General features: G+C 38.5%; 1 protein-coding gene across 4 annotated transcripts in view; it reads right to left on the bottom strand.

Moving 5' to 3' along the window:
- The window catches only part of PIK3CA (phosphatidylinositol-4,5-bisphosphate 3-kinase catalytic subunit alpha), a 36,506-nt gene that overhangs the window by 14,036 nt on the left and 4,546 nt on the right, over positions 1-17,924 (bottom strand). The window contains exons 2-11 of one of the 4 annotated variants that reach the window (XM_048954686.1): positions 13,197-13,236; positions 12,586-12,726; positions 12,282-12,491; positions 11,364-11,512; positions 7,669-8,083; positions 5,981-6,190; positions 5,110-5,360; positions 3,263-3,508; positions 2,349-2,434; positions 188-293 (exon numbers count right to left, since the gene is read on the bottom strand). In XM_048954686.1, coding sequence (XP_048810643.1) covers positions 188-293; positions 2,349-2,434; positions 3,263-3,508; positions 5,110-5,360; positions 5,981-6,190; positions 7,669-8,020 — 1,251 coding nt within the window. In that variant the 5' untranslated portion in view covers positions 8,021-8,083; positions 11,364-11,512; positions 12,282-12,491; positions 12,586-12,726; positions 13,197-13,236. The remainder of the gene's footprint in view (positions 1-187; positions 294-2,348; positions 2,435-3,262; positions 3,509-5,109; positions 5,361-5,980; positions 6,191-7,668; positions 8,084-11,363; positions 11,513-12,281; positions 12,492-12,585; positions 12,727-13,196; positions 13,237-17,924) is intronic. The other 3 variants (XM_048954684.1, XM_048954688.1, XM_048954685.1) reach the window with 3 other exon arrangements.

Genomic DNA, 17,924 nt, shown 5'->3' with positions numbered 1-17,924 from the left:
CAAGCTTCTTTTTGTGGTTTAAGATAACACTGACAAATGAATGATACATAAGAAAAATCCCTATTTTAATCAGATTCAAATCCAACATTGCATTGAGACTAATTACCAGAACAGCAACTGCCAAATATCTTCCCAAACTTTGCGTAACCTCTGCTTGTTAGTTTACTAAAGCTATGAAGCACTTTACCTCTTTAGCACCCTTCCGGCCTTTAACAGAACAGATAGAAAGGCAGAGCCGAGCAGCACGTGGAAGATCAGGAATGTACATGTCATACAACAGCCATTCATTCCATCTGCAACATTTAACAAGCAGATTAAAACCAGTTAAAAGACACTGTGTTAGACAACTGCATGCAATCAACTGTTATGCTAAAAACAACGCTATACCCCTAAAAATAATACTGTTAATTCCTAAAAGTAAAACAAGATAAAATGTAACAAATCTAATATTTCTGATGTCTGGCCACATTCCTCTTGTGCACAATAAACACTATAAAGAATAACAATTTTATTTTTGCTAATATATTATGCTTGGTATAATTAGAACTTGACTGTAGAAAAATGTTTTAGAACTGCAATTTACAGAGCTAAGCAATAAAATGACACATTGCTAACACTTCTCCTAAATTTGAGGGGAATTGTTGAATATATGGATGACATTCCTCAGCAACAGTGATACAAAACAACACTGCTATAGCTGCATAAAGAAAGGAAAACCAAAATTGCTAGCAGCAATTGGACACTTTCCAAAAGCTTGCTTAATTCTACTTGACTGTATTAACTATGTTGCTTTTAAAATGGTAAATAAATGCAATAGGAAGCAATTAGCAGTCAAAAGGCAAGGAACTGCAAAATCACAGCAGACTGAAACATGTTACCGCTTTAAATGACTGCCTATTGTATCACTAATTGGAATACAGTCTCATTTAGTTGTGAAAGTAAAGGTTTCCTCAAATCCTTTTTACATAATGACAGGTTTGCTATCCCACAAGCTTGTAATGCATTAGCAAAACAGTACTCCATAGAAGGAAATAAGCATTTTTTCACTGCACTTATTCCTTAAGCACACCAGAGCCTGGTACACAGTCACTGTTTCTCCTACTTCATTACTATATAGTCCCTCCATCATTATGGAGTAGTTTGAACCATGAATAATAAAGCTAGTGCTTTCATTCTGCTCTTGGCTCTGTAGTTCTATGATAAGACTGTTGAAATAACTCAGATATCACTCTATTTATCATAGTAATAAGAGCAGAGATTAGTTCTAGAGGAATATATGTTCATGAACTTCTTTAAGAAGGACTTCTCTCACAATGTGCACAACTGTGCTTTTGAACTGCTAAATACAGTTATTTTCTCAGTTGGAAGCAGCAGCAGCTTCCAAGGACACCATTAATTTTTTCTTACGTGTTACTTTCAAATATTATGTATCTGTGTGTAACAGCATCTCTGTTTTCCAGCCATGTCCTTGACCATCTTTCCCATAACATTCTCCCTCAAAAACAGCTATGCTCGAACAAAAACTTCAACCATCTGTAGGGTAAGCAGGAGGATTAAGCTATTTTTTCTAAAAACCTGCATGTATCATTGTGCCCTCTAATGTTAATACCTAATCATATCTACAGTAAACACTCTGAAACCTCCAAAGACTTGAAGGCAGACAGAAAACGCAAGTCAGAACTTATTTTTGAACACACATCACATCTAATCCTAGCGGATGCTAACATTTCACACCTCTTTATTCAGAGTTACAGGCAAAAATTCAATCTCTTAAATATTTGTTCTCTGTATGCTTACATACACTCATATAAAGCTTCTTTTTGCACACTAATAGCACTTTAAAGCTCATGGGATTTATTTATTATTATTTTTTATGATAAAATTCACAGCAGGTCAAATCTTCTGGAAACAATCAGCCCAGACCTGGCAGTCACTTTCACATTACCAAATGATTCCCATCAGTGCTTCTGCTTTAGCACATGCTCTGCAACCGCACTGGAACAAATGTGTGGATTGCATTACATCACATTGCCTCTTGCTGATGTTGGAATCTGAACCTGCAACTGGAACACCAGCTGTAGATCCAAAGTGAAAAACAGAGCTAGACTGCCCAGAGCTATGCTGATTTCATGATACTAAACAGTAATTACATAGGAGTTTCAGAGGCAATCATGAATGTTTATGTAAAACAGACCTGGTCAATACAGGGACTGTAAATGTTCTTCAGCTAAAGGATTGCCAGCAATGAGATATACCTGAATAATGTTACGCAGTGCTTTCACTTCTTCAATACTATAATTCATAGTGCCCCAAAAGTCAGGTTCTCTACAGTTTTTCTAGTATCTTACCTGGGATTAGAACAAGGTACCCTCTGAGTATTCACATTGTCACATAAAGGTTCTCCTCCATGGTAGATACCTGTTCTAACGTAGATCTGAAAGTAATGTTAATATCAGTACTATTTTTGAAACTCCACTATAAACAAAGTTTTCATTCCTATCAACATATAGTATGATTACAATACATTGCTTTCTCCTTTCTATTGAAGAAAACACCCATCAATATTTCACCTCAACAAACAAACAAGAACAGTTTCACCACCACTCCTCAACCCAAATTTATTCATGCTCTTCAAGTAAGTATACTCCTATGGAAGAAAAAAAAAAGGTTTTGATCTTTCTCCTCACTACTGTTGTAGAAGTACTTAAAAATACACTAATGAACTTGAAAGGAACTTCTAAAAACAAATTGGAATGACGAATTCTTTATGAGCCAAACCACAGAAAGAAAAAAGACCAAATAAATTCTGGGTGAGGTAGAGACTTGCCATATGACTTCAGCAGGACTAAGCTGCACACGCCTTTTCTCACTGATCTTCTCATACCTCCCCTTCTAAGAACAAAGCTAGCAGCATGCTATCCAGCATCTTCTCGTCAGATGTATTCTCACTTACTGTACAATATGCTTGAATATGTTCATAGTTTAAAATGTGGAAGATAGCACATCTATTACGAACTCAGCTGAAATAAACTAGAGCACTCCTTTAGCTGTATACCACGATCCATGCGTTTTTCAGAAGTATACAAAAACATGTGGATTTTAGAACATGGCTCTGTTTTTCAGAATAGAGGGCTGAAATTTAAATAACAAAGTGGTCTAATCTTCTAACATTAGAAATAACACCTCTTTTCTAATGCAATTATGGAAAAGAGAGAAACCGTGTGTGTCAAAAGCTACATATGCTATACAGCATTTGCCTTACCTTGTCAATGTCTCTAATGTTCACATTTACATAGGTTGCACAGAGGATTCTTATTCTGAGAGCACTGTTTATAGTCCAGAGCGATTTGGCTGTAGCTTCTCCATTCATGTAGGGTGTAGCTGTAGAGATACGCCTGGAGTAAGATGGCATTGTAAAGGTATCCAGTGGCAGCTGGGTATATAGACTTTCTTTAGCCATCAGCATCAGATTGGGCATGCGACCAAGCATTATACAACTTCTTATGTACTGTAAGAAAACAAAACCAAAATTCAGTATGTTTTCTAAGCGCATGCTCCTGGTAATCACTACCTAAAAGCATTCAGAATAACATAAAAATAAAAGCATACTTAAAGAGCTCAGGTCTGTTCCTTTACGTAAATCCTTCAGTGTTTTTTGTTGCAACATTCAACAGTTTAAATACATGATGGGGTAAAATGGCACAGCAGTACTTCAAACAGATTTTTGGAGGCATGAACGATGCCTACAACAGTTGAAGGCTTAACTGCAGATACAGAACAGAGCTGGCAAAGACAAGTGTCTCATAGGGCTCTTAAGCTCAGGCACAGTGCAGAGAACAGTTCCAGATTAGGGATGTTCCCAGAAGCAGGTTAGCTATCTTCTGCCTTGCATACTGCTGTTACAATGTACTGTACCAACCTAGCACATGTGCCCCTAACACTCCTAGCCACAGTTAGAAAAAGAACAGGGAACATGCAGAACTGTTCATTTTTTGTTCAGAAACTTTTCAGCTTTACCTCTTTACACTGATCTTGCCACACTCAAACCTGTATTGTGTCTGCTCAGGAGTGACTGCTGAAAGTATTTCATCTGGCAACAGTACTACAAAGTGTTAAGATAGGGTCAGCTCTGGACTGTAATTAGTAAGCTCTTCCGTGGCACAGAAAGGCATACCAGATACTTTTGAAGCAGCCACACTAGATCAAATAGGTTTAGTGTTTGATCTCATGACTGCACAAAATTAGTCACATATGCCTGCACTTCTTCCCCAGCTTGCATAATATTAAGTTCCTTTTCCCAGTATCAGGATCCCCCATCCCCCTTATCTCCTCCATAGCTCTGAAGAGCAGACTGTCAACCATTTTAGATAGAGGAATGGGAGCTGTTATTACAACAGTAGGTTTCTCAGAGAGAGAGCAACAGCAGTCTGTCAGGAAATATACAGGGTAACATTGTCTACTTCAGAAAGGACTGCTCTCAGGCTCTTCTGCCAGTTCTGCTACCGGTACAACACTAAGAGAACAAAGACACTGAAGGATGGGTAGCAACAAGGAAGATTTAACTGATAAATATGGTATTGGAAGTTTACCACTCCCCTTTCATAAGATCAAGAAGTTTACTGATGTAATCAACAGTAAGCCAAGAGAGCTTGCTTATTTTTTTTCCCCAACCCCTAAAGCAGGGAGGGAGAAGATTCACAGAGTAATGGTTGCCTCATAACTCAACATCCAATTTAATTTCTTTTTGCATTGCATCAGCCCCATTCAAATGTTATTCATCTCTTGCCATCAGAAATGTAGTATACTTCTCAGAGAACCTACCACTGATTTATTGCTCACGTTAGAGCAAAACTGCTACTGCATTTTTTTTTTTTTAAAGTTGAATGAATGACGTAAATTCTACTTTAAATTACCTTCCCTGGCCACATACTGAAGCACATACAGCAACAAATACACTCTTGAGTCAGATACATATAAGCCAATTACCCTAAAGAAACAGATTTTTACTTTCTTTGTTTTTGACTATATATAATGAGACTGATCACTTTTCTCCCACACACATTAGGATTTTTTCAGTGTACTTTAAAATGAGTTCATCATGTTACTCACCTTATACTGGCTCAGAGGATATTTTTCTAGCAGGTATTCATCACAGCCGCACACTTTCAAAATATACTTGCCCTGGTACTCCAACACGCAGAGCTTCAGTTGTTCAGATGACAGCAACATACTTCGTGTTTTCTTCCTAATTGCTTCAGCAATAACTTGCTCAGGCACACAGTCATGATTGATTTTTAAGGTGTACTTCTGCTTATCATTGTTAGGTGAAACTATTACCCATATCACCACTATTATTTGCCCTAAAATAAATACGAAATGTTAAGCCTATCACTTTCAGCAAACCATCACCCCTTCACACCCTAAAGAAACAAAGCCACATAGAATTACTACTACAAGATGACAAAAACAAGATTCATAGCCCAATCCAAGAGAGGATTGATAACTTCTGCGAGGAACTAGATGCCCTAAGCTTATTTATGATTCAAGTGTAAATTCAAACTTTTATACCTTAGGATTAAGAATTTTACATCAAATACTACAAATGTTACATCAAATACTACTGACAATTCATAGAATCACAGAATCATAAAATGGCTTGGGTTGGAAGGGACCTCAGGGACCATCAACCTCCAACCCCATTGCTACAGGCAGGGCCACCAACCTCCATATCTAACATTCAGCCTTCAAGAAAACAGTAACTGTTCCATGAAATTACTAGAATAGCAAAAAAGTAATTTTAAAGTTTTGCTGCCTGCCTTTTGAACCTACATTCTATTAAGCAAGTTTTTCTGAACAACTCAGGGTTATGATACAGCTGCAGTGTATCAGATATACTACACAAATTTGCTTAAGTCACCAGTTGTGGTTTTTGATTTCAATCACAGAAAAATATTGTGCCTACAGTAAATATTTATCTTACCTTTATCTAGTTTATTGTATATGTGTTTGGGTAGCTCAGGTGAAGACTCTACATTTGGAGGACAGACATACAATGCTCTACTGTGCGGAGCATTGGCATCTCGAAGATCTACTGCTTCTTTACAAACATTAAGAATATTTCTTCTGAAATCTTGTACTTCAGGATCCTTAACCATGTCAAACTCACAGATGGGCATGCCAATAGCAAAACCTATAATGTTGCAGAAGCATAGAAAAATAATTACAACAGATAACTAAATTAAACTGAAGATTCCTTCTACCACTGCTTGAAAAAAAATACATTTAAAGCAAAATACAACCTGCAATATTGTGTTAACCACTGGCTTCCACTTCATATACAAATTGATTTTATGTCATTCAAGAACAAAGCAGTAATCACAAAAAAGGTTAGAAGCCTGATACATTTTCACTGAAAATCCTGCAAACCTCAAATTACCACTTTCATTGCTAATAACTCTCAGGGAGGAAAAGAATCAGTAATCAACTTTTTTGAAGTCAGCAAATAAAGTTTTTTGAGTGGAACACGAGCTGTGGTTCCTGATTTTCTCTAAAACTCCAACAGGATCATTGATAACTATTAGAGCCATAATCAGCTTTGCTTACAACTCAATGACAGGTCTTCACATTTTTTTGTGAGCTCCCATAGCAGCCTAAGAAATAATGAACTTAACTCTTGGGCAAAGATTTGCGTATTCCTCTCAACTCTTCAGTCTCAAGTCTAACTACATTTGTTTTCATTAGATTACATTCCTAATGAGTGATTCATGCATGGATGCTCAAATTTGAAAACTTTCACTTTTATCTCCACACATAGTCAGGTAGCCACTACTCTCCCCGAGTTCTGACCAGGCTATGTTTCACAAAACAGAAATCTACCCATGATGCATTTACAACTATTAGATAATTTAACAATTAGGAGCACCCCAGAACAAGTATTTCCAGTTGATAAGTCTCTAGCACTGCAGCATACACCTGTTAGAAACTAAGAAAGGCAGTATCCTTGCACTAACTGAATGTAGATACTTAACCTAGATACCAAAACACATGCTAGTTTTCCTGTGCCTCCTGGATAATGGAAAAGTTCTGGGCTTCCCCAGAAATGATTCAAAACAATGTACTCAGGTGTTTTTATCATGATCCTTCCCACACCTACTAATGCTCTGTCTGAAAGGGAAAGGGGGAAGAAAAACACCTTGTTTCTCAGATTTTGCACTCTAAGCAAGACAAAGCAGTATTAAAAACTGTACCACTGCAAACGTAGCTAAATATTTGCAATTAAACCCTCCTGTACCTTTCCTTAGTTATCACTGTTCCGTAGAATTCAAAACAAATCAAGATCTGCTTCCCAAATAAAACAAGTACAAAAAGGCTTTGCTCTGTACTAATATGAAATCCTGCTAACTGGTGACTACCAAAAATATGCACTACTAACCTATATACAATTGTATATATATAAATATACATGTGTGAATGAAATAAAGAATAGTTTACAAATATTGGCTTAACTATGATCAACATGTTGGGACATTTGGTGCAACAACTCTGAAATGTAATCTTTGATAGACAAAGCAAAAGGTAACAAATACAGCACATTGATTCTAGCTTTCTATTTTGAAGAGGAGAAACCAGTTAAGCAGATTAGCTATGTTTAAATACAGATAATCTCACCTATTTCTCTGTTAAGTATCTTTTCTTCTCTGTTACCTACTGGTTCAATGACTTTTAGGAAAGGCTGAAATAGCCGCAGGTCACAAAGTCTCCGTGTTTCATCAAAAAATTCTTCTCTTTCTGCTTCTTGCGTAACACTTACAAAAATGTAAGAAGATTCATCTTGAAGGAGCTGATAGAGAGGGTATTTTCTTGCTTCTTTAAAAAGTTCATGTTTGATAGTTAGTAATGTAGCCTCACGGAGGCATTCTAGAGTCACTATCATTCCGTTTGGGAGAAGACACTCCACAAGGATCCTCGGGGGCATCAAGTGGATGCCCCATAGTTCACCAGATGATGGTCGGGGCGGCATTTTTAAGTCTTTCAATAATTCTGTACTTGAAGTTTTTCAAGCAGTGATTCGTATGAGTTAAACCTACATAAAAATCAGAGATTTAAACATTAGTATTTTAAATACAAACATCAGAATGAATTTCAGATCAAAGCTTTTCAAACATTTCTTACAGTCACAGACATATACTTTGAGGTCATCATATGTTACGCAGATCTCAAACAGTGCATTACTAATAATCTCATTAAATTCAGCATTTGTGTTATGAAAAATTCCTTATAAGAAAAGGCAATACCAGACTCCTAAATAACAGTCCATTATGCTCCCTCCCTTAGCCAAGTGTCCAGACAGCACAGGGCTAGGAAACTACTAGGCTACTATTCCAAAAGCCACATGCTATGTATGTATGCACATACGCACATAAAAAATAATCACGACCCCCCTGTTCTTCAGTACTTCTTTTCTGAAATGTTTTCTCCTGAATTATGGCCACTTTTACCACACTGCAGTTCTTAAGATGCAGAAGAACAAGAATATTTTCCCAAATGCACTGCTTCCTAAGTAACACTCAGCAGGAATAGGGTTTCTTTTTCCTTCCTTCCCCTCCTTTGTAGTTGCAGTTTGGACTTTTAAAATTATCAGCAAAGCATACTAAAGGGACACTGCAGGTTTAGAAAAATGCTTTTCCACTAACACTTCATACGTATTTAAAAGGACTAAGGGACTATGCTACTGACTTCTTTTTGAAAAGCAGCTTGAAGAAGCTGTTTTCCTTGTCATTGTAATGGTCTCAGCAAAGCAGATGCTGAAATGGAAAGTTCTAAGCACACTCACAGTGTATTTGAAGAGTCAAACCAGGAAAGCTTTCAATTACAAAACATTACAAATGAACCCTGATAGAGCCATTCAGAGCAACTTGAAAAACCATGAATTACTGCTAACTCAGCCTACAAATAAAAAGAAATACTGAGAAGGTTCAATGGCATCTTGTTTTTTTAATCAGGTAAAGCATAAGCAAGACACTATCTAAAATAACATGTTTTTATCTACACTTCTTAATTACAAGCATAGGTAAAAAACACATTACTGTTAAGGTATATACCAGCATTAAAATACCAAGCAAGAATATGCAGTCGTAAGAACTTTTCTGTCCACATACACAAACAACAATAATATAGGTGGACCACAATCAAGTTAAGTATTCACAACACAGGCTGAGTTTCTACCAGCAGTCTTTTAAGTTTGGTACCACAACCCTGGTTGGGCCTTTCTGAACTGATGGTCACAAGGGCCCATCTTCTCGCTGCCCAAGGCAGGTGTTCTCATTCTACATCATGCTGGCACCCACACTCCCCAAGCCGGCTCCTTGCAGGCTCAGCTGGATTAAAATGGCAAAGAACTACTCACTCTGCCCCTCTTGGTTTAGTTTCCACTGTTTGAACTGCCTTACTGAGAGACAGAGGTGAACACCGGGATCTATGCAGGGCAGAAAGCACTACTGCAGCAGTGCTGAGCTAACTCTCCTTCAGAAGTGATGGTTTCATTGCCAACCCTCCCTCCCTCCCTACCAATAATTGCCAACAAAGAAACTGAGGCAAAAATGTGAAACACACGCACATATTGAATCCTTCTGTACATCATGTTTTCAAAAGAAATGTAAACCTTTGGCTTTTGAAGAGATTATAAAGTAAAGTGCCAACTCAAGATCGTTTCTTTTAAAAGCTTGAAAATGGACCAAAAAGGACAGCCCAAATATCTACACTGCCTTTAAGAGCAACTGCCCCAGAAGAGCAGCTTTTGTTTTAAATTGGGTAACAGACGTGCTGGGTCTGTGTGTAGTCGCTGTGTGCACATTCACTTGTGCATGTAAGCACGCCTCCAGGGTTTGGATTTGGAAAGCAAAAACATAAACAGAAACAGTTTTGAAGTACAGTTGGCAGCTTGCATTGCTGTGTACACTCCATATCTGGAAGGCTGCCTGGAATAAAGAGAATCAATTATGTTCTTCGACAGTCAAAGTATAATTTTCAGAGAATTCTGAAGAGATGTTATTTAGATCCAAGTAAGGCTCCATGCAAGCACTTCAAATGAACACTGCACCACCACACCTGCAATCCAAAAATACCTAAAACCTTGCTCCTGAGCCAAAAGCTTTGTCAGAAAAGAAAAGCTTGAAGGCATCAGCAGATCAGACCGCGGCCTTTTGAACTCATTACCGCCTTCCTGATGTGTTAAGCATCTTCTCCATCGCTAACCTTGCTAAGCTACTGACCTAACAGATCGAATTTTAAAACTCAAAAATAATCAATATATATGAAGGAAGAAAGAGGGAAGTTCATCAGCAGATTTCCCAAAATACTTACTTATACTCGCTTGATACATTCATCATGCTGATTTATATGATCTATTTTCTTATATGATACAGTGGAACTACAAAATTTAGTTAAAGGAATTCTAAGACACAGGCCTTCAAAATATGTTTCGGATGAACTCCAGTACGGTGGGGTTTTACCACCACACAACAGTGAATCATGCAGAACTGAGACAGCACAGTTAACTGAACTTCATTCTGTTGACTGTTTTATTCAGTTGCAGGCTACAGTTAGCTTTCTAACGCCTTCTCCATGACATACAAATATGTTAACTCTGAAAATATTTACCAGACACTGAAGTTTGCTGCTACTACTTCTGAGAATTCCTTCCCTCTGAGGAATGGAGGTCAGTGGAGGAAAAATTCAGTAAGAGCTGTACCACACCCCAGTTAACAGAGGTTCCTAACCATAACACGTTCTGTGTTCATAACATATACAGACTTAGTTTGGGACAAATGAACTCTAGTCAAAAATGCCCATATATTTTTCCTAAAGACATCTGAGCCTACTGCAGCTGTTACAGCCACACTATCACATAAAAACCTCGTGCATCTACAGCCCAGTAGGACACCCTGGCAGTGCTTTTTCCACTGCAAGCATTTTTGCACACAGCATTTTGTCAGAAGACTCTCTGCTGGTCTCAGTTTTATGCTAAAAAGGACTGTTATCCTTCAGTACAAATGGAATCCACATCATAAAAAACAGCAAATGACAACAGAGAAGTGATCTTGCATGAACTCCTCTATTAGAAAATCCAGACAACCTTCTTGCTAGGAGAACACTGATTTTTACAGATTAGATTAATTTTCACTGCAGAGACTGTCCACAGATATTCTACTAACTTCAGGTGGATGACAATATTTGGCTATTAAGTAACATGGTTAACACGATTTTCTTCCCTGTTTTGTAAATTTCCTGTGGAATGGCTCTCTAAAGAGAGGAGCATCACCTAACATTAACACGTGTTTTATAAAGCAGATATAAAGACTCACCATGCAAGTCTGTGGGCCAGTCCAGCAAAAAAATCTAAATCATTTTATTCACTTTAGGAGACTTATTCTGTCATCCACCAGCACCTTGTACTACTCTTCAGGCTTTGCAAGTAGGAAATTCTCCTATTACGTACCACCTAATAAAAAAGCTAGCAAATACAGAGGGAAGAATCAAAAATGAGCTGTACAGAAACACCACATCAAAGGCATAAAACATGCGAGGCTGATGCAAAAAGATATGCATTCCAGTAACTGAAAGAGGACAATAATTTTGCATTGCTGTAAACATCAGCTAGTGTTTCAAAATCAATTCAGAAAGGCAGACTAAACACTCAATACAATTTTATCAGTCCGTACTTGAGACTGAATTAACCATTCTGACTTCTACACTTCAGTTGAGGACCACTGGCTTTTCCAATTGTAAGACAAACCTCATTACATGGCTGTCATAAACAGGATGCAGTAATGTTTTATAATAATTTGCACTATCATCAGTATCAAAAAGTCGTTCAATAAGATGGCTATGTAAATTTTATTTCTTTGCCAGCTGGAAGTATCTTCTAGACTTTTTTTTTCCCCTTTTGTCATCTAAGGAAAAAAAGGAATCTGCTCATTAAGCAATCCAACTATGTTTATAGATTCCAATTTACTACACAGTTGTGAGTTCTATGTTCTGTTCCAAACCAGTAGAAGAACAAAGCTTTAGCTATTTCCCCACAGTTTTTCTGTTTGTTTTTTAGAAAAAAAAGATTCTATGGAATCCCCAAAACTAACATTATGAAAAAGAAGTTGTGTGGCAAAAGTAACATTTTCGAGAACGCCAAAAAATCTACGTTCCATTTTGTTCCCAAAATCTCAAACTTTCAAGACCAAAATATTTTATTCTCATCTTTAGAGAACAGCTACTCCAGTGCTTACCATGAAGAAAACTGGGCCGGGCTGCTTGCCTAATTCTGCTGCTGTCCCAACCTGATGTGTGGTGATGGTGAGGCTGCCTCCGACGAGATATTTTCAGTCCCGTCCTTTTGTTCTTCCTGCTTGCCAAGCTGGCACTTCTCCAAAATCCAGGAAGACAAAGATGTCTGAAACTCCTCTATGACAACACTGTTACACACAGTAGCAGCGCTGCTTTGTTCATAACAGAAAGCAAGAGAAGACTGATGTAATGCAAGTAAATGAGTGTGAATTTCTTCTGTATTATTTACGTATGTGAATTTCTTACGTATTATTTTTGTCTTTATCCTTCCACAGAAGAGGCGCAAATACGCAGAATTTCTTATCTGATCACAAACAGCAGCTCAAGGGAAACAACATGCAGAGGGATCTAACAACCAAAAACATCTTCCCAGCGTTTTGTTTCCTTCTGAAACAGAGAAGCAACGATATCAATGTTAGCTGCAGTTACCTACTTCCCTCCCCTTACCCCCAAGCAGCACCTCTGCATTGTTCTACACCAAGCTAGAAAAATTAACATTACTGCTGGTATTTGTAGAATTACAGCACAGAAGAAATACAAGGTCATTCTCTACTGTGAAGAGGAAATCTCACTAAGACTCTGCTTTAGTTTAGTTACATATGAGAAGATAGGCTTTATTAGATGTTTCTTTAAAGTTCTCTTGCATGCAGCTATCTTTTCATTTCTGAATCTAATATCCTCTGGTTGTAGTGACATTCAGACACCGTAAGTAATACCAATGATGAGATCATCCAGAAAAATAAGGAACTCACTACAAAGCATTGCTGGGCCATTCTGAAAAATTACTCGAGAATGATACAGTATCAGATATCAGAAGAAAAAACCCAAGCAAGATGAACAGTTGTTTTTTCATTTACCTGGTTTTAAAAAAGCTCGAAGTATTACTATTTTTTTTTCCTGTAAGAAAAACAAAACACCTTCATAAATCCTAGGGTTTTGGCATCACATTATTTCTATACCCCCTTGAGCAGCCTCCCCCAGCCATGCATGCACACTGTTTACAGCATCACTATCTGGGAGCCATGAAAACAAGATGACAGGAAAGAAGCATTTGCAAGTTGCTGGTGACCTCTGCAACTCCCACCATGACAGTGCTTTTTCCCTAGGGAGCCTGTGACATACCAAGAGCACAGCATCTGTCCTAGAACATTTTCTTCCAGTTTAAGGCAGATTTCTTTTCCTTTGTTAAAGAAAGCCTGGAATTAAGACTTTTTAGTTCCAAGTCATTCAAGAATTCCATTTCTAGCTTTACCTCAAAGGATCTTGTATTTATAGAGGACCCCCGGTCACACAGCACAGTGAAGAACTAGTGAGGCAATGCATCTTCTCTTTTTGCTTCCTTCATGTACTTATTACTCACTGCTTCATGGCTGGGGGAGCAGTGGGATGGGAAGAACTCCCATCTGAGTGCTGGGATCAGAGCCGTGCTGTCAGGGTCAGCTGTGTGCTGGAGCCCAGGGAGCAGCACCCATGCTCTTCTGAGCTGTTTAAGCCAAAAGCCTTGAAGTTAGGCAGTAAAAATCAGAGCAACGAGTCACTTTGTACCACCAGTAGAAATAAGGCTTTCCTTTACTGTTTAAAAATAATCTATTTTGTGTGGGTGACAAGCCTTCCTTAACAAGAACTTCAGAGGGAACGCAAAGTAAAAGCACCTCTCTGTTCCTTGCTACAAACACCCAGAGCTTCAATTTCAGTTTATGTATGCAGAAGTCTTTTTTTTTTTTTTGGAAATCAGTACAGAGCAACATCAAGAGAACTGGACAGACTCTTCCGTGTCACTGGGCTACATAGTAACAAATGCTAGCACATATATATACACACAGAAATACAAAATTCCACCTTAAATAATGCTGTTTGCTTTTCTTTCTGCTTCTTCCCATCCTCCCACCTTCCCGGGCTATTTGGAACCCAGACAGTAAACAGAATCCGTACAAACAGGAAGTGCTGGCACACAGACAAGGACAAGGAGCAGCAGAGCGAGCCCAGGTGCTGCACACTCCCTCCAGCCGAGCCCTCACCTAATGCCTGACGTTTAGAAGTAATTCCCTTTGCTGCAGCAAGATGAACCTCTAGTTCTGTTGAAAAAGAACTGCCCCCGCCTAGAAGGGCAGCGAAAGAAATAGTGACACTGGAGGCACCGCAGTCCTCAGACCTGCCGCTCTGCTACAAGCAAAAGTAACAGCGGAGTCAATCAGCAACACTCACCCTATCAGCTCATTTGGAAATGCATGTTCCTACAAAAACTGGGCTGAGATAAGAACTTCTGTTTATAAATTTTAATTTGCCTTTTCTCAGCAGAGGCACCCCATCAGCCCTTCCTCTCTAAGTAGAAGCTGAAAAAGCCAAAACTCGATGTTGAGTTATGACATATCATATACTATTCACATAACATTTCTTAGAACCAAGGCTGAAAGCAACAGTAAATAGAGATAAAAGGTTTCTGCTACACAGAAAGAATTGCTCCAGACCCCGAACGCAGCTCATGTGTAAAATAAATAGGTTTTGAGGTGGCAGTGAATAGCAGTGTTTCTGCAAACTGTGCAGATTATCTGAAGTTAAATATAGGGGAATGAATGGGAGCGCAGAAGCTTCTATTTTGTAATCCAAATATAAGTTAGGTTTCCTCTTCTACCTTCACCACCACAGCCACGCACTTGCAGAAGCATAGGCTTGGTTTCTGTAGACTTAATGGCTTCCTTTAACAACAAGCATTGTTTGCAAGTAACAAATCAACAGAAGATGGGATGAAGCTTTACTTCTGAGAGAGCTTTTACAAAGAACTGTGTGCCTCAGCAAAAGCCACGGGAGTTTTTGTTGTTGTTGTTGCTTTAAGCTTCTATACTAAAAACAAAACCTCCACACATTTTCCACTGAGGTATTTCCTAACTCTTTTTAAAACCATTTGTGGAAAGTTCATGAGGAATTAACACAAAGGCACAGCTCCCTAAGTGAGACATCTCAATTCTGCAGCTAAAGTTTCTTGCCCTACAAAGGGCAGACAGTAACACAGTCCTCAGCACACCGTCCTACACAGACACAGAGCTGTAGAATAAGACAGCAGGCAAACCTATGCAGACCCTTGAGAACCCTTCCCTGCAGAAACTGCTGCCTGCTTCTTCACCAGCTACAACCACCCCAGAAGAGTACAATGGCTTTTTGAGAATCAGTTGAAAATAGTAAACACTACTGACCGGTTTTGTATCACAAACAAGTTCATTGGAGAGTAACTAAATATTTATTTAGCCATAAACAACAGCTCTGCTAATAGGTAAGGAGCAGGAACTTTCTGTAGAGGATTACTGATGGATCTTTGCTCACCACACCAGCAGATGGGGACTAGTGGTACTTACCACACACAGAGTGGCACAGCAGGACGCTGTTCAGCTGTGAAACATTTTAACACCAATCCCTTCTCCTGTGGGGCTTCACCTGTGCCCCTAAAGCTCATAGGTTGCTTAGGTGCACTGCACCTACGTGTGTCAGAAGATGGAGGAGGGAGTCTCTATTTGAGGCAACTCTTTTGACAGAATTACCGATTTTGTAAGTACATTTGCTTGCTTTATTTAAGCTGGAAATAAACCCAAAGTTTCTGTGAAGCCTGAAGGAGCACAGGTTTATCCTTGTTCAAACCATCAATGATGCTTGAATAAGACTTCTCTCTGCACTTCCACATTGAGCTCCAAGGTAACAATTATGATTCCTCAGACAGTAACATATTTGCATTTGTTTGTTTGCTCTTCCTGAACACATGACTCATGCTGACTATGTTGTCATTAGTCCTTGCCTGCTTCAGCCTGAAGTATGAGAACGGCTATGGTTAACTGCAACAAAGGGTTCTTCAGCCTGTTTTGATCAAATTTTCATCATTTCTGTACGCATCTGTAAGAAACATCTGCTTTGCAAACCTTGTGTTCTGCAAAGAGGCGCTGCTGAGACACTGCGCTTGTTGTTAGTGCATCTCCTTCTCCTATGCACCAAGCTGCTACCCGCATTGTTTCTCTAAAGAGGTCAGGATACCACCCATTCATGTTTGCTACATCTGAAAGAAACTGCTAATATTTGCCTCAATAGATACGTACAAATAACAGGAACTTTCCTAAGAAGTGACATGAACTCAGAGGCATTTGAACAGTAAATACCACCAACTTCTCTGCAACAATTTCAAGACTTCTCAACTCTCCTGCTTGGAAGGTCACTTTCATATCCATAACAGATTAAATGCTTTGACACTACAGCATGTGTTGCCTATCAGTACAATCAGAACTCTGTTAGAAGGGATACATTACAGTGACAGAACTTCCTTTTAGGAAAAAAAAAAAAACAACCTAGTGAAGATTAAGCTTGTGTGATGTCCTGTTCTACCCCAAGGTTAAGTATCCTACATTTAATTCCAGTCCATAAAAAAAACACCAATTAGGGAAGAGGAACCATATTGCAAGTTACCTAAATCATGGCTCACACACCAGGGCATCAAGAAAACATGAAGCTGTTGTAATGATGGTTACACATCTCAAATCACCTTGCAATTGCTTGTGATATCATTCTGTCTGCTGATATACAGTAAAGGGTTTGGAAAAGAGGTGGTGAAAGAAGAGTTGAAGAGCTGGGTTGCAAAATAATTTGACAACACATTTAAGCAAAGCCTCCAGAGTCAGGAATAGGTTTTGCTCTCCTTCTCTTCAGGTAGTTTGCTTGCCTCCCAGTTCACATTTACATCCTTTACCTCTAGTTAGCAGTTATGCCATCTTCCTCAACACGTCAAAACATTCCAAGCTGGAGACCTAAATCAAGGGAGCACTGCTGAGCAGTGATAACTACCTGAGTGCTTCATCCTCCATTTCAGAGCAAGATGAAGAGGAATATAACTTAAGAGAATTTTACTAAAAAGCAGAATAATTAAACTTCACCTACTCAATTAAAATGCTGGTGTCCACTTTAAACGCTTCATTTTAGCTAAATACCATGTAAAAAAGAAATCACAACTGGTTAAGTGCATCCTCTACAGCAACAGCATCTCAGATAGATGCTAAAAGTTTTCTTGGGAAAACCACTTTGATTCTACAAAAAGTGCTCTTCAGTAGTACCTGACATTGAAATGGAAGATTGTACAGAATTGACAGAACAAAATGCAGTAAATTAATTGCTTTCCTTCCACCAGTGAAGACTGTCTTCACAAACTGGTAAGCAGAACTGGATGTTCAGCATCTGCATCAACTTCTCAGAACCCAGTAGAAGTTTTCACTCTCCATTATTAAAATGCAGCAGTAGCATTTGCTGTTAACTGCGTTCAGACTGGGAACATAAACACAAAAATGAAGAATAAGTGGTATATTTTATAGTCTAAGCATTTTAATGACCACAACGTACTTATTTTAGAATACTATTTGGAATGGAAGTATTTACTTCCTTTCCCAAAGGGAGGTTTATCTAGAAACTTCTTAAGTTAATATAATCAACATTAACTTTTTTATTTTTTTTAAGCTATGCCTGTAGTCAAGAGTCCAGTTAATGCTTTCCAGCCTTAATAAAAAGTTACTTAATAGCACAAGCACCAAAGCTGCCTAACAACATATCACCACAGAAAG

The sequence above is a fragment of the Lagopus muta genome, chromosome 9, assembly GCF_023343835.1.
Source record: "Lagopus muta isolate bLagMut1 chromosome 9, bLagMut1 primary, whole genome shotgun sequence".
NCBI lineage: Eukaryota > Metazoa > Chordata > Aves > Galliformes > Phasianidae > Lagopus > Lagopus muta.
The sequence above is the reverse complement of the archived record's forward strand: the minus strand, read 5'-3'. Positions and strand labels throughout refer to the sequence as shown.